The sequence below is a fragment of the Coturnix japonica genome, chromosome 6 (assembly GCF_001577835.2).
Source record: "Coturnix japonica isolate 7356 chromosome 6, Coturnix japonica 2.1, whole genome shotgun sequence".
NCBI lineage: Eukaryota > Metazoa > Chordata > Aves > Galliformes > Phasianidae > Coturnix > Coturnix japonica.
In genome coordinates this window covers 6101415-6125165 of record NC_029521.1, presented here as the reverse complement: position 1 = coordinate 6125165, position 23751 = coordinate 6101415, and the positions used below count along the sequence as shown (strand labels likewise).

Genomic DNA, 23751 nt, shown 5'->3' with positions numbered 1-23751 from the left:
GCGTGGGGCCCTCAGCACAAGAAAACTGTAGAGCTGTTGGAGTGGGTCCAGAGGAGGGCCACAAAGATGCTTGGGCTGAAGCACCTCTCTTAGGAATAAAGTTTGAGGAAGTTGGGCTTGTTTAGCTTGGAGAAGAGAAGGCTCCATGGAGACCTCACTGTGGCCTTCCAATACTCGAAGGGAGCGTATAAACAGGAGGAGGGCTGATTTTTTTTGTGTGGTTGAATAGTGACAGGACAAGGAAGAATGCCTTTAAACTGTGAGAGGGTAAACCTGGGACAGATGTTAGGATGAAGTTCTTTACAGAGGGTGCTGAGGCACTGGCACAGGCTGCCCAGAGAAGCTGTGGATGCCCCATCCCTGCAGGCATTCAAGCCCAGGGTGGGAGCTCTGGGCAGCCTCACTGGGTAGGTGGCAACCCTGCCCATGGGTTTGGAACTGGATGATCTTCAAGGTCTGGTCCAACCCAAGCCATTCTAAGATTCTAAATAGTCTTAACAATGACTAACAGCTACCCCCTGGAGAGGACCTGAGTGTTTCTAGAGCAATCAATTGACACAGATTGTACACTGAGTCCCACTGGGAAATCATCAGGAATGTGATGGTAACAGCACTCTCCATGTCATGTGCTTGACAGGCAGATGCTGGAGATAGTTCTGTGTAACAAAGGTGTCATTGTTTTCTTAAAGGACCTTCTCTAATGCATTTTTGTCACCTCATTGTGCCCTCTGTCATAGCTCTGATTATTGAAGCCCTGGATTTGTAGCAGGGCACTAGATAGGATGTTCTGGTACTTGCTTTGTAAAGTCAATGCTGCTTTTCAGAAACAGTAAAGACCTGGTTCTCTTTTATTTCCTGTATAACACATTTTTACCTTCAGCAGTGGATGAGAAGAGGTCTGGTATTTGTGATTGAAAACAAAAAAGTAGATGCCGTGTAAGCCAGCCCACCTTCTTATAGGTAAGTCAACTATTCATATGCCCTATTCATGTATGTACAACAGATAAGGAAGAAGTGCAATGTTTAGAAATGGGAAATATGTTTTATTTCCTTGTGAATGCTGGTTTCTATGAAGGTGGATTGATAATTTGTTGAAAGATATATATATATATTTGGTGATGTGTCTGAACACCTGTTTCAGGGCTGATCCACCTTACAGGACCTTTCAGAAGACCGAAGTGTGGGTGCATTGCGGTGCGTGTTGGCAAGGCAGGCAGATGAGGTGGTTCTGCTGCTGGACCTGGCTCTTTGCACTGTGTGCCGAGTTCCCTGACAGCACAGCCCCGATGGTATTAGGGGCTATTGCAGCACCCTTTGGGCGTCTGGGGGCGAATCAGAGTTCTTGGCACTTTAAGCCATCTTGCTCCCTTTCACTGAAATCTTAAAGAAGGTGTAAAAATCCTGCTTAACGTGCTCCAACAGCTTTGTTTTTTCTGCCTCTCACATGAAGGGTTATATTATAACATACGACTGTCCTTTAGACTCTGTGACTGCACAGATGTTTAATACACCCACGTAGATTAAACTACTGATTGCTTTCCTCACCTTTTCTCCCTTCAATCATTAATTTGTTTTCTACAAGTAAGTTAAAACGCCCAAGCAGATGATGAACTTTGATCTTATTAGTTTGAATCTGTCGTTCCAGAGTCTCTTCTACACAGATCTTGTAAAGACTGCAAGTGTACAAAAGGGTGCTTCCCAGTCTGGACCACAGGTTACAGGATAGCAGTAGATGTATTATGTAGAATAATTCTGTGTTTTGAGGTTTTCCTCTATAGCAGATTATGCACCTTCTGATAATAAAACTACAACAAAGAAAACCACCACTTTAAAGTGAGGAAGTAATTCCTTTGTGTTATTCAGCTCACAGGCTGCATTCAGTACCTGGCAATTACTCTTTCCAGGGAGTATGGATTCATTCTAACCTTCTCTATGCCCTCAGGAGCTGCCATTGCTGCACCACCTGCAGAACAGATCATCTGTCTGTACACCCAAACAGCTGCAAGTGACCTAGAATTCCACATCCTGAGATCATGCTAGACCAAAATAAGGTAATTTTTTAACCAAGTGTTGGTCTCATGTCTGGCCATGTTTCACGAGTATCTTTGCCCTTTGGATTCCTAAACCCTAGAGGCTGGGGAGGGCTGCTGTAGGCATTATTTGTACTACCCTTTGTTTTCTATTTTGGCATAGGAGATTGAGAATTCTGGTGATGTATGGGTCAAAAGCATTAACTATGAAAGATGTGGCACTGTTACAATTTTCTTGCCTTTGAAGGCCATTTAGGAAGGATTTATGATGTGAAGAAATGGGATTAATGTCTGATTTGAGAACGAAGCCAAACAGTGACTGATACACAACTCTATTGAATGTTCCTGTGTAGATAAGCCACAACTCACTTAGCTTCTACTGTGCAGATCTACTTGAGAACACACAAATACTCTTCCTCACCCTTTATTTTTCCTGATGCTTATAACCAGTTTTGGTAGAGCGAAATGTTCTGTGTTTAATTTTAGCCTGCAACATTGTTTTCTAAGCTTCTGCAGAATTCAAAAAGCAAAACACTTCTGTCGAGTGCTGTAATGGGAAATGGGAACTGGGGCGTCTGTACGCTTGTATGGAAAAAATGAGTTTCCTCACAGTTGTTAGTCTTCTGTTACGTATAGGAAACAGCAGGACTTGAATGGTCATTTCAGAATTGTTATTTTCCAGCTGCTCCTCGTGTGGCTACAGTAAGATTTCGAGTGGCCTTTCCACTTCAGCTGCCATGGAGCCCAGGGAATGACTAAAGTAAATGGAGACCGTGCTGGCTGGGCAGCTGTCTTCAGTCACTTCTCGCTTAGGCAACCCAGTGTGTGTGTTTGTGAAATGCCACGCTCTCCCAGGGAAACCTCTGCCACTAACCTTACTTTTCCTAATATGTCATGCAAAATGCAGTGATGGAGCCAAGGCCCACTGACCTCTTGGTTATGGCCAGCAAAATAGTTTGTTCCTTTTTCTTTGCAGTGAGTTGTTTCATGTTCTGGAAGAATGTTATGTGTCGTTCTGCTCTGCCTTCTCTTTAGGTTAAACCCCATATGGTTTCCTCCATGATTAGTATTTTAGAGCCCTCATGGTTCCTATTCTTCTCGCGTTATTGGGTTGTGGTTTTATTCCTGTTTGCCCACTTGGCTGCTCTTTCTGGTGTGAAGCACACAGAGCCTTTTGCACTACAGCGCTGTCTCAGAAGTGAGGCTGGCCTTCATATCATACATCTGTCACTCCTTCTGCCAGCGTTTCCTTATTTTCTCTCACTCTGCGGTAGATTTAAGCATCTTAAAAGCCCGTTTAAGTTCACAGACCTTTACAAACAGCGCATGGAGGAGTCAGGCTGGACTGCTGATACCAAAGAGGAGTTCCGTCATGCCTGTCACTACTGCAGGGGCTGTAAACGTTTTAAATTGCTTCAGAATGTCAGCAGCCAATCGTCCGTGGGAATATTTGTATTCCCAGCTGCAGCTGATGCGGATGCGGGCGCCGGAGCCGGCCTGGACGGGCAGCGGCACGGCACATCATTAACACGGGACTCGCAGGCTGCGGTGTCGGGCAGCTTCTGCAGCGGGGGGGAAAAGCCGCAGCGTGTCGAACTGGGGGAGCTCGGGGCCGCCCGTGATGCCGCAAGGCTGCGCCTGCGGTCACCCAATGCCACGGCCGCGATCCCCTTCTGCCGCGGGGATGCTGCTGTGTGCGCCCGGTGGCGTTAAAAGCGAGAGAGGCAGCGGTAGTGCCTGCGGGGCTTCGCCATAGACGCGTCAGGAAAAATAGGGAAGGCGGCGAGATTTGTCGCTCGCGACCGCCGCCCGCGGGGCCGGGGTCCGCCTCTCCCCGGCGGGAGGAGGCGGCGGGGCTGGGGCCGCCCGGAACGCGGCGGGGGCAAAGCGGGGCGGCTCGCCCCAAGGGGTCGCTCGGAGCCCGCGGGGCCGGGGCCGCGCCTGCGGCCGGGAAACCCCCCCCCCGTCCGTCCCGGGGCCGCGGGAGGAGGCGGTGGCGGCCCCCGGCGGCTCCTCCCCCCACCAAGTTACAACCGGTTCGGGCTGGCACCGGCCGCGCCCCGCTCCACCGCGCTGGGGATGCGGGGCTGCCCCGGCGCTCCCGGGGGCGGCTCCTGCCCCCTGCCCCCGCCGCGCAGGTAACCGAGAACGGCGCCCGGGGTCTGGGCCGGGCCGGGGAGCCCCGCGTGGCGGTGCCGCCGGGCCGGGGTGAGGCGGGGCCTCGGCGGGGAGCCGGGCGGGGGCGTGGGGGGCCTCGCGTGGGGCGTCCGGCTTCGCGCACCGCTGGGACGGGGCAGCGCGGGGCTCCCCGCAGCGCTCAGCTCCACGCGGCTCTTCGGCCCCGTGGTCGCGCTGTCCCTCGCTTGTGTCCGCCGGCCCCGCTGCGTGCACCCGGCGGTGTCCGCGGCAGGTGCCCCCGGGCGGGCGGGGCTGTCGGTGCCTGTCGCGGGGCGCCCTCGGCGTGCGCTCGTCTCCCTGCTCGCATGAGAGCAACGCGCCCAGGATGCCTCCTTGTCGCTCCTCGCCCGTTGTGCGGGCCCAGGCGGAAGGCACCGCGCGTAACTTGGCCCTTAGCCCGGAGAGCGGGCTGGCCCGGGGGCGTGGGAAGGGGCCAGGCGAGCCGGGACCATAAAAGCGCGTCCGTCCCGCAGAGGCGGATGAGGGACGCGGGCTGGCGAGGGAGCGGGCGGCACGGCAGCCCTCGCAGGTAGCGATGCGTGCGGCGAGGCGTGTTCATCTTCCCAGTGAGGCTGGCTGGTGGCTTGCGGCAGCGCTGGCTTTACCTCCGTCTGCTCTGACAGCTGGTTGTACTGCAGCTGGGGGGGAGGGTCCGTGTCCTTTGGGGGTGGTGGGGCTGAGAACAGGTAGGACTGGTTGTGCTGAGCTGACTGATCTGTACAGAGCTGGCTGGGCCGTGTGCTGCCCTGATGGACGCTTCTTTGTGTGAACTTACTGAGCGCAATGGGAAAAACGTTATTACGTTGTCAGGAAGTTTTGTTCCGGTGTTTTGTTTTAAGCCCCGTGGTCCTGCTCGGGCAGAAATGGAAGGAAATGTTTACGTTAAGGAGCCTTCTGTGTGAGCTGCCAAAGGGAAAGCGGAGTATGATAGATATGTATACCTGAATGCTGAGAACTGAGAGGGACCCTTAGGTATTCAGGGTGGAAGTACTTACAGACAAGTATTAAAGCATGGGGAGCTGCTGCAGCTCAAACGTCAGTTAAAGTCTGACATTGTCAAAGTACAGACAGGCCTTTTTTGGTGCATTTAATGCAGTGCCTGTACTTGCCGTACCATCTGTGACTGGAAAAAAAAAGTCTCATAAATCTACCTGAAATCGAATCCACTTCCAAATGAGGGATGCTGTCATTCTGCCTGCTTCTGTCTTCGTTTGTACCAGTGCGTTGCCAGACTGGAAGAGCTGTTAATCACACAGGTTCTGCTGACCTCAGCCTTCCTTACAGCCGTACGCTGCTCAGGAAAAGCAGCACGTCTGACGAGCTTCCAGTTGTACAAATAACAGTGTGAAAACAATCCTTTTGCTACTGTTTTTTCTCAAGATTCCCTTTGCCACGGATTGATACGAGTTTCTGTGCCGAGGGTCAGAGTTTCAATAGGAATCATACTGCCTAAATCATGTTTTTACATGTCAGTGCTCACCTGTCATCTTTAAGATGAATTTTAACACCTCTACAAAAAGAGTTTGGTGTTGTGAGGAAGCCAGCTATGCAATGTAAAGCAGTTACAGTGTGACGCAATTATCCTGTGTTTTAACTGTTATTCAGTTTGTTCTCTAGGGTTTATTTTCCTTTTCTTGCTATTGTTGAAGGCCCTTTATCAGAAAGCTCTTCCTCCGATTCTTGTTCTTTGTGAGTACAACTCATTGAAAAGCTTTTTCTAGCCACACTTCCAGTTACTGTTTAATTGTTTTTGCTTTATTTCTCCATTTCTGTCCTTTTGAAGTGACTTAAGTTTCCTGTGATCCAAAACAACATCCTTGGTTCTTCTGAACATTAAGATTTACAGAATGGTTCCCATTTAAATTCTGGTGTTAACAGGTGTTTGTTTGTTGTCCATTACTCTCTCTTCTTTATGAGCATCTGCTGCTTTATTTTTAATGATGTACTACAGTCTGTGTCCTCCTGCCCAGAGGCAGAAAACAGCAAGGGGCACATTGGGTCCCTCTCGGGCAGATGCACAGATTGGATGCCCATCTAGGCAGTGTTGGGAGTAAGAGCACTTTAACTCCTACTGTCAGCTCCTGGCCATCCTACTGAATTTTAATCATAGAATCGTTTGAGTTGAAAGTGACCTTTAAAGGTCATCTAATTCAACTCCTCTGCGGTGAACAGAGACATCTACATATAGATCAGGTTGCTCAGGTTGAATGTTTCCAGAGATGGGGTATCCACCACCTCTCTGGGCAACTTGTTTAGCACCTCACCACCCTTATTGTAAAAAACTTCTTCCTTATCTCCAGTCTAGGTCTCCACTCTTTTAGTTTGAACCCATTTCCTCTGTCCTGTCACGACAAATCCTGTTAAAGAGCCTGCCCCCTACTTTGTTATAGTCCCCCTTTACATACTGAAAGGTCTCTATCAGGTCTCCTCAGAGTCTTCTCCAGGCTGTACAGCCCCAGCTCTCAGCCTGTCCTTGTAGTGGATGCGTTCTATCCCTTGGATCATGTTTGTGGCCCTCCTCTGGATGTGCTCCAACAGCTCTGTGTCTCTCCTGTACTGAGGACTCCACATCTGGATGCAGTGCTCTAACTGAAGTCTCACCAACATGTAGTAGAGGAGCAGTGTCACCTCCCTCACACTGCTGGCCACACTGCTTTGGATGCAGCCCAGGATATGATTGGCTTTCTGGGCTGCAAGGGCACCTTGCTGGCTCATGACCAGCTCACCATCCTTCAGTACCCCAAGGCCTTTTCAGCAGGGCTGCACTAAATAATTTTGTATTCCATCTTGCCATTTGCAGGGAGGTATTAAATAACATAGCAATAAAAGGTACCTTGATATTCATGATTATGACTTTGTTTACTGGGGTACCTTTAACCACATACCGTAGCAGAAAGCTCCAGGAGACAGGCTCTTTGTACAGGGTTCTTATCTAACACCCTCACCATGGGAGAACTTTATGCCAAGGAAATATGCCTTGTTGTAGATTATAGGCACACAGCAATGTCCCTAAAGGGACCTGCAAAAGAGGGAAAGAAAAGCCAGGTTGGGGTAGCTGGTAAAAACAATGTGTGGGATTTGGTAGATCCTTTCCATTGATTCAAGGATGATTTCTGTGGGGGAAGTGATGGTGATTTTCACTTTGTGCTTGACAGTTGCAGACTGTAAATGGCCTGAAGTGTTTAGACAAGAGATACTTTTGCTGTCTAAAAATCTGTCTTTTAACTAAAAAGATGTGAGAGAAAACTGCTGTGCAAAACAGGAGGCTTCTGGGATGTCAAAGGTCAGCTCTTTTGCTGCCCTAACGTGGCAGAACTCTGTTAAAGATAATAAAGCCACGCAGGCTAGAGGCAGATGAGGAGCGGGTCCAAATTTCTTTTAACCTTTCTATTAGAAAAGACAAAGACCTAAGGCTGTGAAAAATTTCATCACCTGCCCTTCCTTCCTCCCCATCATATCAAAGAATAGCAAATCTGAGTCTTCTTTAGCACAAGAAGAGGTGCATACGCCCAGTCTTCTTATGACTCTATATATGTAGTGTAAATATTTTGTTTGGAGACAGAGGATATACTCAGTTGTGTAACTGTAAGGGTTATTGTTGTTGGAAGATACCTATAAGCAGCTTTTTAGTGCATCAATACCTTAAGGTATCTTGTGATTTCAGACAACTGTTGCCCTGGCATCCAGTGCGATCAAGGGGCAGTTGCCAAATGTTTGCAGGAGTAAATTGGAATTTAGATTTGTAACTGAAAGAAAACTTCATGGTGATTGTAACTGGAAGTGCTATGTCATGAAGGACTGTTATGTGGTTAAAAACCACAAATCTTTTCCCAAAGACCTCGAATGTCAAAGCTTATTTTATGTTAGTAGGTCATATTATTGTTACTTGATGCTCAAGGCTGCTGTCAGCTGTTGATTAATTGGGGGAGGGGGATCAGTATTTCTCCACTGAGGTAGATACTCTGTAATATGAATTACTCTGTAATATGAATTCTTCTGATGTTCCTCTGTAAAGATACAGTTTCCACTGTTACAGCGATACTTGGGCTAAAAACTTGCTTTGCTCCTGTTTTTCTGCAGGTAGAGTTGCCACGGGAAGCTACATTTGTAGGGGGCTGAAGGACTTGTGTGTTGTCATCTGTAAGTATCTACCCCCAATGTAACATTTAAGTGTTGTGTCTTTGAATTAGATAGAACCACCTCTTTGTGTGTCTCTAGTATTTATTCTTTGCAGTTTTATACTGCAGGTTGTTTTTTGTGAGTTTTCCATATGAATACTTAAAAACTGATCATGAAGAGTATGGATAGCTTGAATGGGACTTCTGTTACTGTCTACTCATTTAGATCCTCACTTTCATAATGCAGTCACTTCTTCACAAGCAAACAAGACCTGCTTATTTTGTTCTTTTGCCCCCCTTCCCCCCCCTCTCCCCCCTGCCTTGGGATTTCCCACAGCAGAACCCTTTCTGCAGCACTTTTAATGCTTAAGCTGTGGTGTGAAAATGCCCTGAAGGAAACAGGGTAAGATCTTATCTGTCTCTGTCTTACAGGGTAAAGAAAATAAAATGGTTGAGAATCACACATCTGGTTAGTGAGAGAGCCAGGAACAGGACATGGGTTTTGTGATCATCAGTTCAGCAGATTGCTCCCTAAAGAGAGGGAGGGCAGGTTAGTTGCATGCATGGAACTCACGTATCATTGGAGTCATACAAACTCCAAAGCAATTTAGCCTGGAAACTTACAAATCCTTTGCTGCAAGTTAGAGGCACCGGTCTCTACATTCAGAAACTAGTCTTAAGAAGGTGAGGATGGTTATTTAGTTAAGGTTGAGATGCACAGATGGTGGGTTTTGCAGTGCCTTGAACTAATACTTTTATGCTTGTGATTTTTTTGTTTTCAGGCCTAAATTATTTATTGGTGTTATTTTATACTTGTAGTCTTTCTATTCCTTTGGGCCTGTGTACTTGCTTAGGATAACCAAGGGCATAACTGATAGTGGCCAAGTGTTTCTTTTGCTGCACTGTGCCATGTATTGGTGCCTGAGCTCTTCACAAAGCCTCTGAAACACTCAGAAAATGAAATGTGATCCATTTCTGCAATGCAGTGCTGATGGATGTGTGACATACTAACATACAACTCACACTGTACCACAGGAACAGTAAATGACTATGAAGGGTTAGAACTACCAAATGGCAACTCATCTTCATTGCCTGTGTGCTGCTTTTTATTATATTTCTTGAAGTTTGGTTGGCAGTATCTCACTGCCAACATATTAACAAGCCTAATTTCTAATGCTCTGCTTTGTCTCTCTGCTTTTTGTTTGTTTGTTTTTTGTTTGCACAGGGTCTACGTGTCCATCTATGCTCATCTGACAAGATGGTGTTTCAGAAACCACCCGATGGTGGCTGGGGCTGGGTGATTGTCATCGTTTCCTTCTTTGCTCAGTTCTTGTGTTATGGATCACCGCTGGCGGTGGGAGTCCTGTATTTAGAATGGCTGGATGCTTTTGGAGAAGGGAAAGGCAAGACTGCTTGGGTTGGATCACTAGCAAATGGAATCGGATTGCTTGCCAGTAAGTGAAGTTGAAGTATCTTAAATGCAAACATTTCCTTTCTAACAGATGCTTTCATCTGTGTGTGCTACTAGAATTATATTAAACACAGCTATAAACGATGAAAGAGCATGAGGGATAGTGTATTTTTGTTTCAGGTCAAGATAGATAAGAACATTGCATTTATAGTTCCACTTGAAATAAAGCAAAACAGTGGTAAAATAGCAAAAGAAGTATTTAGCACATAAAATTCAAAATGACTGTATTTGAATAATTAAGAAATACCAGAATGTACTTGAAAAGCTGAATGGTAATTTTGTTGCTGGGACTTGAGCTAACATTTGCATTAGTATCTTTGAAATCAAACTGCTAGTCTGAAATTTCTGAAGTGCTTCAGAAAAAAAGGTCAGTTAATAAACAGGTTACTTGTTTTTCATCTCTAGAAATAAATTCACCAAGTCAAGTCATTTTGGGCTCTCTTGCTTTTCATTTGAGGTTAAAAAAGCTGTTCTTGAAGGTTGGAGAGTCGTGGGTAAAAGTAGCATTAAGTAATTTCACTGGAAGCTTTTTATTTAGTAAGATGCTGCCTTGAAGAGGAACAGAGGGGTTTTGTGAAAATTAAGCACCAGAAGTCCATTTTGCTGTTGTTGCTTTAATACTGTAGTAGTATTTAGTACCATAGGTACTCCACTGGTAACAACACTAACTTCTGCTTTTCAAAGATTTGTCAAGGGAGCTGTTACCTTTTTGCTGAATCTGGACAAGAATGGCCCATCAGCAGAAATACTGCTATGCACAAAAGCATTCAAGTAAATTAATGGCTGTAATCTAGTTCAGGATTCTGGGGAAATCTCTCCTGAAAAGAGGGCTGACATTCAAATCATGATACAGAACTGAATAAAAGCCTCTGCTTTATACAACTCTAAAAGGCCGAATACTGTTGCTGCATTTGTGTTAGAGATTTGTATCACTAGGCAGAACAGAAATAGGTGAAGGCAGATGGATCACCACACAACTGTATTCAGTCTCAGGGTGTATGATAGAGTCTATTCTTCTAGTATAGATTTTTGTTTTTCTGTTTTAAGGGCATTAACTCTTATTATGAAGGGATTAAAGCCTAAATAAACTTGAGCGAGAGAATGAAGTTAGAGAAAATAAGGCTAAGCAAGATAGTTACTGGAGGAAAGCTAGGCAAAAGGGGATTGCAAGAGGAGGAGGAGGGAGGAAAAAGCCCTCTAGAGACCAGAACTCTTTGGCTCACTCCTCTAATGAGAGCCTCAGTCCCTTTCTTCACATGGCAACACCGTGCTAATTTCCAGCTTTCTTAGTTCCCTCTGCCTTGCCTCTGTGATCAGTTGTCAGTAATGTGCTTTTAGGCAAATAGAAACTTCTGTGACTGAATGGTGCAGGAAGAAGGTGCTGATATAAACTGCTTTGATACGGAATGATTAAATTGCTTGAAATTTTGACAGCCTGTCAGCATGATTTTATTCTTTCAGTTTGGGATTTGAAAGCTTAGTAGTAATTTGTAATTTTTAGCTCAAAGAAAAGTACAAAGAAATATTTTAATTGCATTGAATTTATCAGAGTTGGCTGAAAACAAAAGTTATGTTCCCTGCTCTACTCTAAATGGAAGATCCTGCTGTCTTGTCAAGCTGGGATCTGACCATAATGGTAACTCTACTTGACTTAAACTTATTGGAGGGCACTGTGAGTATCTTAACCTCTACTGAAAGCTAGAATGCTTTTGACAATTTACAGTTCTGTGATGTGCTGGGATTCTCCTGTACTTCTGGAAAATTCCCCCAATACCCTTTAAATCCAAATATTTAAAAGTTTCTCTGTGGGACTATTATAAACACAGTAATGATGATGTTGTCTAGTAGATTTGGCTTTCATAGCAGGAAATAGGGGAAAAATCCTACTATTCTTTTATATGAAATCTTCTGTCTTGATGGAGTAACTTCTGGTGCTGATGATAAAAGGACTTTATTACAAATAACAGCTTTATGAAGGAGGTTTAGCGAGGACTAAATCAGTGAAATGGATGATGCTCTTGAGTCTGTGCACCCATCGTATCTTCTGTTGCTCTCTGTGGGAGATCTGTTCCTCTTTCCTTGCAGTGTAAGAAGGATGCATTGGTGTCAGTCACTGTAAAGCTCACCAGAGTGCTTTCCTGTTGCGTAAAAAGTGACCTTAAAGACTGTAATTCTCTAAATGTGTTTTGATTAAAGATCAGCTCATTTAAGAGCAGGAATTGCAACACAAAGACCATAAAAATATACCATTATTTAATCCTTTTTTATGTGTAGTAATGTCTCGATCTTTTATCATGTTAAAATTCCAAGGGCTTTGGTAGATTAGCCTTCTAGATTGGTACAAGGAGCATTTTCATTCTTGTTTGTGGAACATTCAGTCTCTTACAGAAACTGTTTTTCCTGCGCTGTTCATAGCAGAAAAGACCTGGTCACTAGTGCAAAGAACACGTGGTTTTAGTGCAAAAGCAGTGGTATAACACACGGCAGCATTGGAACCTTTTCATAAGCATAGAAAAAGTAAGCTTGTTTCTGCATTATCAATTCTGCCATTGCAGGTTCTGGTATTACAGGCCAGATGTACAGGACCATTGTGTGATGTAGCCTATGTGTAGAAGATGGTCAGACTAATTGATTTTTTCCTAAATTATCAGAAAGTGTTTGTTTAGTGCATTCTCCATCTCTTGTATCTTTTCTCAGTAGCTAATTGCATCCCTGAAAGTATGTAATCTTATCATAGAGGCTGTTTAGTTTTAACTTTCAGCTGATTAGCGAGTTTATCTTTAAAAATGGTATATTTGAAGTGTCCACAGTAAGTGTGGTTTGTGTTTGGAGACTGCAGTGTAATTATTTTTTCCTTTAAGCCTGTATGCTTTGATGCAGTCTCCTTTTTGTCACTGATACCAGTCTTCTGTTGCTTCTTGTTTTATTATTATTTTTTCTCATTAACAGCACTGAAAAACACATTGATTAACTTCTGTGACAGTGGGAGGTATGTCTAGGTTGATACTGTAATTTAACTGATAACAGGAGTGTGTCCTTATGTGAAAGACAGCTGGCAAGTTTCTGTCCTGTCTGTAAATGTAGTTTTGAACATCTTTTAAAGGAGTGGATGCTGGTGAGAGCTGTTACATTTGCTTTGTCGGTATCCTTTCTACAGTGTTTACTCTGCTTATGTGAGAGCTAAACTTAGACCGAGACATAGAAACCTAGTACAGCACCTTGTTTATTGAGATAAATTCCCTGGTACCCTGGTGTTCAGTTTCTGTCCCCTTGGAGCACAGGCTGTGTGGCTAAGGCCAGCATCCAGCCCTGAGCTGAAGAGCTCATCAGCTAGAACAGAAAGTAGGACAGGGACCTGACTGATTGCTTCCTTGTGGGGTGACTCAAGTTAGAACTTTCTGTGAAGTGACCTTTCCATGTAATGAACAAAGTGTGCATTAAAAAAAAGGACATCCGTGTCATTGTTCAGGGCAGTGGTGAGACACTGACAACATGAGATATCATAACACTGGTAGGCTATCGTGGCTCCAGGGATGATGTAGGGGTTGTTGTATAGGAAGAAATTCAAATCACTTCTGTTTTGCTTGGTAAAGCAGGCCAGAGGAAGATGTGTATAATGTTCTTGAAGATTGTTTCTCTTGCACCAAGTGTTCTTAATTTTACATCCATTTGGAGCCTGAAATTAAATTAGATCCATGTTATACTTGTTAAAAGCAAAACAGACAAAGACCTTGGCACCCGTAATTGGCAACACAGCTTTTTATGGTAAGCCAACAATATGTCTCCCATTCCCACTCCCCTTTATTAATGGATTAAGAACAAAAGGAAGATTTTCTTGAAAAGCATGTCTTGATAAATTAATGGAGTGTTTCTTCTGGCCTGAGCTATTTAGTGTTAAATGTCTAAAAAAACTGTGAGCTTTTGTACTGTCAAGCAATATTTGTACAGCTTTGTACAAGACCATCTACAGACTTTCAGACAAAAGCCTTACACACGGGTAGCTCCCATGTTTGTGTTTGTTTTCACTGGGTTTTAGCAATGCTTGTAATATGCAATAATTATTCTTGTGTTACATCAGGTGGATTTTAGTTACAGTCTATGAGCATTGCTTCTACTTCTTTTTTCAACAAGCTAGTGCAGATACCAGCAGGTAGGGTGGGTCAGATTAATTCAGGCAATAAGAAAAAGAACTGTTGTCCGGTATTGTTTGTTTAGTAGCTGTGATGTGAGGGAGGGAGGACCGTAGATATGAGAGGGTGAAGGAAGAGCATGTTTGTTTGCAGCATTTTTTATCTCTGTGTGAGAACACTGAGGAAGAGGGTGTTAGCTCTTGATGCCATAAAACAGCTCTGTAGTGAAACTGCAGACGGAAGCATCTGTTTGGAAGGAGCGTGTCTACAGAGGTCAGAAGATCACAGCAGTTGTGAAGATCTTGCTAGCAGCAGATGGCTTGTTTTCACATCTCATGAAGGAATCACTGTCATATCCAGGTTTCACTGAGGTTAAAATCTTTTATTTATTTAGAAAATTCTAATGAAAATATCAATATATGCTTGATTCTTCGCAGGAGTTCTCTCCCTTTGATTGTTTTCCATCAGGAGAGCACCTGTCTTTTCTGCTACTACTTCCAGTTTTTTTCTAGGGAGCATCTGGACCACTCTCCTGCATATAGAACAATTACCAGGCAGCCAATCATTGATAGGCTGCGTGCAATACAGCAGTGGCAGTCCCAGTGCTGCCTTCAAAGCCTTTCAGAGCAACTCAGTTTCCTTCCTAGAGTTAGCTGCTATTCTGGTAAAGGGGGCTGGTTTCTTTGTGATAGGCTTTCCTTGGAATTAAAGAAAGCTCTGAGGTTTTATTTGTAAAAGAAGTATATTGTGAGCCATGTCTTCAAATATTATTCCAGTACTAGTTCTAACCCCTGGAGCTGCTTAGCAAACTGAGGAAAATCCTGGCTTACAAAACACTGTCTGTGCTTCCTATTGAGGATTGCCACTGGGACTCTATTTTCTGTTGTTCACTTTGTGGTGGGAAATGTATTAGCAGTAGAAGGATCTTTCTAAAACATTTGACTAAATAAAAACCTTTAGAATCATAGAATTACTCAGGTTGGAAAAGACCTCAAAGATCATCAAGTCCAACCGCATTTACGCTGCTTGTAGAGCTGTTTGCTGTGTGATTGCACATTGACTCTTACATTCTTGAGAATACAAGCATCCACTTTGAACGAAATCCACAGGGCAGGAGTTCACAGAGCAAATCTCTGTCCCACTCTGGGAAAGTTGGATGCTTGACCAGATTTAACTGCTTTGAACCTATTGTGCTTGAATTACTTGTAGAGAATGACATGTTTGTGTACAGTAAACTCCTGTGCAAATACCATGGTAATAACCAAACGTACTTTGCCTATTGAAAAAAGTGCAAGTTCTTTGGGAAACAGAGGTAAGAACTGTGGAGAGGCAGGAAAATGAAACAAAGACGCCTGCTCTCGGGGGTGTTTTCTTTTGTGACTTATTTTCCAGCAGTATAATAATGGGAGTGAGAAAGTAAGGCTTTTTTTGGAGGGGAAGATGGATCTGTTTTTCTTCTCGTCCTGGAGATCTATAACTGTTTTAATAGTTATTCTGGTGCTCCTTCTTATAAACAGAGCCATTGCCGAGATGCCAGATCTCTTGCTGTGTGAGACGACATATTAATTCTGAACTTACTGGAATGGGTTATTTAGTTTTGTGCAGGTTGTTTTCCATGTCAGAGCAAAAAGATCTCTTTGTACATTCTATTCTCCTTTGGGATTATTTTTTGTCATGGGGAGAAGATGGAAGAACATCTCCTTGGACCCTGTCAGAGCTGCTTCTGATGATGTCCCAGAGAAGAGTGCCCTTGTCACAGTATGCAGATGTGTTTCTCAGTTCTGTCTCTACCCCCCCACTCCTCTTTTTCCTCTGGCTGGGCTCCAGAAGGTCACATTTTGCTTTGAATCCTTTGCTAGCAACAAGTGCAATCCATATCAGAGCTGCAGGCTGGGCAGAGTGCTTCTGAAAGAAGAACATGTCACAATATAGAGAGGATGGGAAAGATTGTTTGTTTCAGTAGGGCAGTGGGTAAGAAATAAAGAATAGAAAGTGTGCAAAACTCTCTGCTTAATTGAGTTATGTTATCACTGCCTAACCTTCTGTCAGTGAGGAAGTTTTTTTTTTCTTTTTTAATGCGGTGCAGATTCAATCCTTTATTTATTATAACCCTTGCAGTTTTAAGAAACATGCCAATCTTAATTTGCCAGTTCTCGTAAGTAATTCTAGGAATCAGCATCAATCTAGCACTATGAGCTTTTCTTCTTGGCAAGTTGCTCTGCCCAAGCTATTCTGGCTGGCTTTCATTCCCACAGTGTGCTGATTCTTTAGAAGCAGCAAGTGCTTATATCTTCATTTTTCATCGTTATCAGAATGCACATAAACCCAACTTCCCCAGAAGTTTTTCTTCTTTCTTCTTTAACTTATTCATCGCCTAGTTAAGCCTCAGTTCAAACTGTGTTCTCTTTAAGTTCCCTAAACAAACAGCTCTCACACAGGGCAGAAGTTCTGACCTGCTTTTCCATCTGAGGGCTGTTTCACCTGCTAACGAATCTGTGCTCCTGCCTGCCAGAACTCCTTGTCCCATGGCTGGTAACCACGCAAACACCTTGTCTGCATTCCCAGCTGCTAGCTCCTGTCTGTAAACCTAGGCAAGCACCGTCATCAGCTCCAAGTGTTGTTGTTCACCTTATATCATGTCTTGGCTGAGCTGCCATCTGCTGGGAATCGTAGTTCTGTGTGAGTCAGAGAACCACCCTGAAAAACAGCAGCCTCTGAAATTATTGTTTTCGCAGATTCTATTGACGGTGGAGTGCTTTTGTATCAATGTGAACATGATGCAAAGATGGCGAGGGGGGTTTGTTTTGTTTTGTTCTTTAAATAGTGTCATTCGAGTGTGTATCACACTTCTAATTTCATGGCTGACAAATTTAGCCTCGTGGGTCTGAGATACGTCTATGAATGTTTGGAACTGGGGGGATTTCAGAAGAAAATTTGTTTTTTGTGAACCAAGTCCCCTGCTGGTTACTTATTTACGCGGGACACCGAGCTTGCATGTTAAAAGGCCACGCAACAGAAAATTAAGTGCTTGTTCTACAACTTCTGTGAGGGAAGAACTGATTCGGTAGAGGCAGTGTGTGGCTGTTGCCTGCACTTTCTTCTTGTTTTGAAAAACCAACCAACCAGGAAATATTGGGGGGCAAAGAGGAAGAGAAACCTCTTCCAAACTCCGTGAACATTGCTCTGGACATTCTCAGTAAGTGACTTCTGTTTTCCACAGTTACAATAGTCAGGATAGGCAATGAATAGTTATTCATTAAAATACTGACTGGCAGATATTCCCTTGAAAATCATTAGGAGCACCACTGGCCTTTATCTGCTACATCAGCAGATGTTTCCTCTGTCTAAGCACCAGGTGACATTGTTTCTGTGATTGTAATCAGATGTTTTCCATTTCAGTTTTATACCTTTTGTCTTATGGCAAGATGACTGCCAATGCTCTTGTCTGAAGCACCGTTGTTTGTTTCTATTAAAACTGTTGCTGCTATTCACAAGACTGTTTCTCCTGCTTGTCACCTAGGTCCTGTGTGCAGCATATGCGTATCATCCTTTGGAGCAAGGCCAGTAGCAATCTTCAGTGGCTTTATGGTGGCTGGTGGCCTCATGATGAGCAGTTTTGCACCTAACATATACTTTCTCTATCTTTCATATGGGATTGTTGTTGGTAAGAAAAATCTCTCTTTCATATAGAGACTTAGCGCTTATTAAGTCTTGGTTTAGTAATCTGAAAGAAGTAACTGATTCACAGAGGCAGCTGTAGTGTGGGACTTGAGTTACCATGGATTACCTTGAGTAATTACCTTACTTTGGGGTGGGCCACCCAGGCAGCCTCTTACCGTGCAGTGGAAGACAAAGGCAATGCATATGTTCTTCAAGATTTAAAAGCAGTTTGTTCTTTGTTAACACAGTTACTAGAGATGGAAAGACTTATTTATCCTGAGGGAGGGGTATATTCAAGCTGGTCTTCTGTGGGCAGGAAGCACTGATCTTAAAAGAATAAAATCCCTTCAGGAATTTTGTCGTGTGCTCATTCTAACTTGCTAAATTAGAGATCATTAAGGAGCAGTGTAATTCTCCACATAACTGGATTGAACCTAAGGTGCTCTGCTAAAGGCATGAAAGTGCTGTTCTCCTGGCAGGGGGGTGCTGTCTTTTTGCTGTGGAGGGCTGCTGTGGGTGGTTATCAAATTGCCAATTAACTGTGTCAAGAATCTAGACGCCTTACTGGCCAGCTGGACCCAGTAGGGTGTCCTGGCTATGGTACAGTGCCATGCAGACAAAGCTGTACTGTTGGCTCAGGCCAGCCATTTAACTGCTTTCACATAGCATAAAATGTGAGCTGGTAAACTACAAAAACTGAGCCAGCTTCATGCCTATTTGGGGACTGGGACCGGCTGTAGGGAGAAAAGGTTTATGACAGTGCAGGCAGCCTAATGCCACTGTCAGTGTGATGGGTGCTGAGCCAGGCTTAAAGGTATCGCTGTGTCTGGGGTATGCATTTCCCTGAATACATTGTATGCCTTATTACTCTTTCTTTGCAGGGCTTGGATGTGGCCTTTTGTATACTGCAACAGTTACCATCACTTGCCAGTATTTTGACAAGCGCAGAGGCCTTGCACTTGGTCTGATTTCAACAGGTATGATATTAAATCATCATTCTCTTTAACTTTTCAGTGCTAACACAGCCAACATTATTCTGGCAGTAGAAAAACAGAGTGTTATATTTATCTCAGTTTCTTCCTGAAGTCAAAGCATCAGTAACTACATCTGCAGTTGTATGGTGTAGATTGTCTGTATAAATGAGAAAAGGAGATGCACCAGAATGAAAGTAGATTATGAGTAGCTTGGGCTGTGTGCCATGAGTAATACCAGGGGAAATTTTCTGCACAGCTCTCTTCTCTCTCTTTGTATTTACACAAGGTTACGGGTAAAAGAGACTGGAAATGCATAATAGAAATACTGGATTAACATAATCTCACATCAACTATTTCCTGACAACTAGAGTTAAAGTTTGGGCTTTGGTTTTTGGTTTTTTTTTTTTGCTTTTCATTATAAAAGGAAGATGAATGTCTGACAGATTCCAAAAGCTCATCCCAACTTTTATCAATGCATGTGAAAGGGATCTGAGAATGAACCTCTGGTAATACAAGGGAAATCCTTTGAAGGCTGCTGAGCAGCCCTTCTCAGTCTTTAGGTTGTGTGTTGTTGTATTTTGCGCTAAGAGAAATTAACTTAATGAACCAAGTAGAAATAGTTAGAGAAGCGGACTGTTCCACACCTGCCTTTCTGTGTTGTATTCTGTCTTTCCTTTGATCCTTTTTCTCAAGCAGTGGTTAGTTAAGAGGGGCCTGGTCAGTGCCATTAGTATTGCAGGTTATATACAGTTGACTTATACTAATGTAATAAAGGGGACCCACTACTGCATTTAGTGGCTTTTGTTGGGTTTGCAGGCAGTTGGCTGTGGGACTTGATCTTACTGAATATTGATATTGGTTAGCTAATGCACTGGAGTATATGGATTTCTTTTATAAAACTTAGTGATTCTTCAGAAAATCATTTTAAAGTTTGTTTTAAATCGACTTGAAAAATCAGTGCTCTGTATTTGTGAGTACATATTCATTGATTATACAATGGATCTATGCTTACTTTAGCCATGAGTGTATACTTCACTCTGGTAGGACTGCATACATGTTCAGGCCTGCAGGGCCTCAGAAGTGCCTTTGGAGTAAATTTACCTGTAGACTCTGGGCTACTCTGTTTAAACACCAGACGGCCTGCTTGGTGTTTGTAGAAAGGCTCTTGGTGAACTGCTGGTCTCATCCTGCCTTAGAGGAGGCAGGTGGCAGCAGCAAGGAGAAAGGAGAGAATGATCATGTGTGAAATACTTACAGAACTGATTTCAAGTGTTAGCAAACATGGTACCTAAAGGGATATGTGTATGCGTGTGCATGGCAGAAGGATATTATGTTTTTCATCAGATACTGTGTGGAGTCAAGTTGTTTCTAAAAGTGTCTGCTGGTGTTAATCATCATAAATTCTCCGGTGTTCTGAAAAACATTTTGTGCGTATTTGATCAAGAAACTGAGTTAAACAGGGAAGATAACTCACCAGTTTGTTAGATTGAGAGTAGAGGAGCTTAAATGAGTTCTTCATTTCAACAGCTACAAAATATGCTGTCACAGGAATGTTAAGTTTTTTATTGGTGAACAAAGTTCTTAGCTATGTTATTCTTGTTTTATAGGCTCAAGCGTTGGACTCTTTGTATATGCAGCATTGCAAAGAGAGCTTATTGAGCTGTATGGACTTGATGGTTGCCTGCTAATAGTTGGTGCACTATCTCTAAATATATTAGCATGTGGCAGCCTAATGAGACCACTGGAGTCATCTGAATGCCCTTCACCTGAAAAAGCACATATAGACAAAGTCCCAGATCAATACTATGTTTACCATGAAAAAGAAAAGACTGTTGAAGAAAATATAAGCATCCTTGAAAAGGGCTACATTGATGAGAAATGCACAAACAATCTGCCTGACTGCAAACAAGATCACAGTTTAAATAAGAATGTATTAAGCTCAACGAATGTAAATGAGAAAGACACTTATAAAAAGAAAGTTGTGGAACAGACAAACTTCTGCAAGCAACTAGCCAAAAGAAAATGGCAGCTCTACTTGAACTACTGGGAGGAAACTGTGGTTCTTTTTAAGAACAGAGTATTTTCAGCTCTCTTTTTTGCCATCTTGCTCTTCGATATTGGCGGATTTCCCCCTTCTCTCCTCATGGAAGATATAGCAAGAAGTGCAAACATCAGTGAAGAGGACTATCATATGCCCCTTGTTTCCATTATAGGCATTATGACTGCTATTGGCAAACTTATTTTAGGAATACTGGCAGATTTTAAGTGGGTTAACACATTATATCTGTACGTACTTACCTTACTAATGATGGGAGCAGCCTTGCTTGCGATTCCATTTGCCAGAAGTTACTTTACATTAGCAGTGCTTTCTGGGATTCTGGGTTTTCTGACTGGGAACTGGTCAATTTTTCCATATGTAACAACAAAGACTGTGGGAATTGAGAAACTGACTCATGCTTATGGGATACTGATGTTCTTTGCTGGACTTGGAAACAGCCTCGGACCACCAATTGTAGGTAAGATCAAGTTAGATATTTTAAGATTAACATGAGATTATCAAAACCCCATTTGCATGTGGATAGTTCTGCTTCATCCTAAAAACAATAGAAAGATGATACAAAAATCATAAAAGTTAAAGCCCGTCTCTCCAGATTTTGTTCTGTTTTTGGCTTTGCTTAAAAGTACGTTTCATGCCTAATTGGCCATAGCGTGCATTAGATTTAACCTTTTGTTTTATCCCCGTGATTTTCCTTGGACTTACTGTGCTGTGTTCTGTTTGTCTCCTCACTGACACTCTTTTATTTTCACCCTCAGGTTGGTTTTATGACTGGACGCAGGAGTATGACACTGCATTCTATTTCAGTGGCTTTTGTGTCTTACTGGGAGGATTTCTTCTGCTGTTGGCAGCGTTACCCTGCTGGAATGCCTGTACCAATCCGAGCTCAAAGCTGCCTCCAAATACTTACTCCTACAAAGTTGCATCTAGTGCTTAGGTGACGACTGGAAAACACTATGCCTTTTTTTATATATTATGTAGCAAAGGATTTTAGTAATTTTTCACTTATTTATGAAGTCCAAAAATCCTTATCCACTAGAAAAATTCTGTTGCTGGTTTATGTTCAGCTATTTTTTTTTCTTGTCCTTTTTTTATCCATTTCCCCCCCCCTTTTTTAAGACCAGTCTTATTTTGTCTACTGTGCACTGTGTTTTCTGCCTTTGTCTACTGTATCTTCCTTGCAGCCTGTAATGGATATATTGTGCTGTATTATTGGCTGTACTGTTTGTTTTTGTTGTTGTTGTTCGTTTTGGTTTCTTTTAAGGGATAGAGAGTGTGGAGGGTTGAAGACATTGAAGCAAAAATGAAGGCCTGTTTCTTATGGGAGAAGACAGGCATTTCTGTCACCTTTTATAGGTCTCCGAGTTGCACAATCAGACTTCATGAAACAAAAATTTGCCTTATGAGAATATAATGCTACGACAAGGTGCTTGTAACATCATGTTTAGATTATTGAAATACAATGAAGTGCCAATGAAGGAGGAAGAACAAAACCATCCTTCTGTTGCATTGATGAACGTTGTGATGAAAGTAAAGATTCTTACTACCACTGCGACTGAGGACTATGTTTATAATTACTGCACTTTCGGTGAAGTTTGTTTATAATATTGTTCTACCAAAATCTTTTAAACCAAGGAATAAAAGATGATTTTTGAAACCATGTAAAGCAATGCTGACTTGGTTATGCAAGTTGAAAGTCTTCAGGTTGAAGACGGATATCCGTTCATAGAAGCCCACAGGTGAGTGTTTCTAAGCAAGTTACTGCAGTCTGGCGGTACCAGGAGCATCTCTTGTTGCACAACTGCACTTTAGTTGGTTGGGTCTGCTGAAGAGAGCCTGTGGTGAGTCAGAGAGCTTCCAACAAAGCAGATTTGGCCTGGAAAAGGAAAAAATGTGGTACCAGTGTCGTTTTTGCTGTTATTTTCTGAATGGATATGGCAAGGAGAGAAGCAAGTAAAAGGAATCAATAAAATATGTGTGGGAGGGATAATAGAAGAGATACAGGGGTGAGAATTGCAACGCTGGAATGCCAGGCAGGCCCTGAATGAGCTCATGGAACCGCTGCCCTGAAGCTCTCTCACTGCAGTCTAGCTCTGTATTGCCTGTGTTGCGTTTTGCTTAACCCAAGGTTGGTGTGACTTGGGGGTTGCTGTGTGAGTTGGAGGCTTTTCCTGAGCAAGGCAGGAAGGCTCAGCTGGGCCTGCTCACTTTTCAGTGCCTTATGCAGCAGCTTCTATTGCTTCTTCCACACTACAGACTTGTCTCATTGTTCTTACATCATAGTCACAGCAATCTCCTGTCCACCAGTGACACATCCAGTGTGCTTTGGCTTCTTGTTGTAGGTTTGAAGTTTATTGGAACATGTTGAGAAGCCTTGAATGGACTGGATATTTTTAGTCTTTCCTGATTTATGTTCTGCTCTCTGCAGATGCGTATGCAATTCTCTGCCATATTATGTTCTTCAAATGTGCACTGTGATTCTGGCATACAAATAATCCTTAAGATAAAAAGAAATGCATGTAATGAGCAGCCTTTGTTGTCAAAGTACTATGAACAGAGTTACTGTTTTTTTCAGAGCTAATTACATAGTCACATATCATTTATCGTTTATCAATTTTTGGAAAAAGCCAGCTAGAATTAATGTTAATGGTTGGGCATCATGTAGTACTCTTCTGCAGTGGAAATAGTGTCTATAATTAGGCAGCTTGATGTGTTTGGAAATCTGGCTGGTGATCTGTGACAGTTTCCTGATATAACCCTACCAGTGCATGAGGAAAGAACCCAGGCTGTGGAATGACCTTATATTGCCACCACAGTCAGTGTGTTAGGACTGCTAATCCTAACCAGATGGTTGAGCACTGTGTCCATACTAACTGATAAACAAGAGCAAGGACTTAATGTTTCAGCTTTCACTTTTACTTCTCTAGTTTTGAATGGGGGAGGGGTAGGTTCTTTTCATGGAAATTTTTCAGGGATGCTTGAGTTTTGTCTGAAAGCGTTTACTTCTGCCTAGAAGGCTTCGTTCACATTGAGCAATAGGCTCAAATGAAGTGGGTTTATTTGCTGTTGTTTTGATTGTTTGTCTTTGAAGGTTTCAGGAGAGGTACAAGATGATTGTCTTTGCCTCCCTTGTT

General features: G+C 43.1%; 1 protein-coding gene across 7 annotated transcripts; it reads left to right on the top strand.

The window, feature by feature from the left end:
- The first annotated feature begins 1926 nt into the window (after positions 1 to 1926).
- On the top strand, positions 1927 to 22278 carry SLC16A9 (solute carrier family 16 member 9). Of its 7 annotated transcripts, none has more exons than XM_015866242.2 (8): positions 1927 to 2051; positions 8289 to 8348; positions 8759 to 8876; positions 9552 to 9780; positions 17448 to 17591; positions 18469 to 18564; positions 20169 to 21077; positions 21376 to 22278. In XM_015866242.2, the coding sequence occupies exons 4-8, from the start codon at positions 9585 to 9587 to the stop codon at positions 21552 to 21554; spliced, it is 1524 nt and encodes a 507-aa protein (XP_015721728.1). In that variant the 5' UTR covers positions 1927 to 2051; positions 8289 to 8348; positions 8759 to 8876; positions 9552 to 9584; the 3' UTR covers positions 21555 to 22278. The 7 variants fall into 7 exon arrangements, with proteins under 7 accessions (XP_015721728.1, XP_015721731.1, XP_015721726.1 ...); XM_015866240.1 differs by lacking the exon at positions 1927 to 2051 and adding an exon at positions 4045 to 4168; XM_015866241.2 differs by lacking the exon at positions 1927 to 2051 and adding an exon at positions 4643 to 4737.
- Positions 22279 to 23751: the final 1473 nt, after the last annotated feature.

Bases quoted from the DNA above. Each gene is read 5' to 3' on its own strand.
- SLC16A9 (XM_015866245.2), top strand. From the start codon at position 9,585: ATGGTGTTTCAGAAACCACCCGATGGTGGCTGGGGCTGGGTGATTGTC. The intron at 17,592-18,468 runs GTAAGAAAAATC...CTTTCTTTGCAG, and splicing joins TTCATATGGGATTGTTGTTG to GGCTTGGATGTGGCCTTTTG. The intron at 18,565-20,168 runs GTATGATATTAA...CTTGTTTTATAG, and splicing joins ACTTGGTCTGATTTCAACAG to GCTCAAGCGTTGGACTCTTT.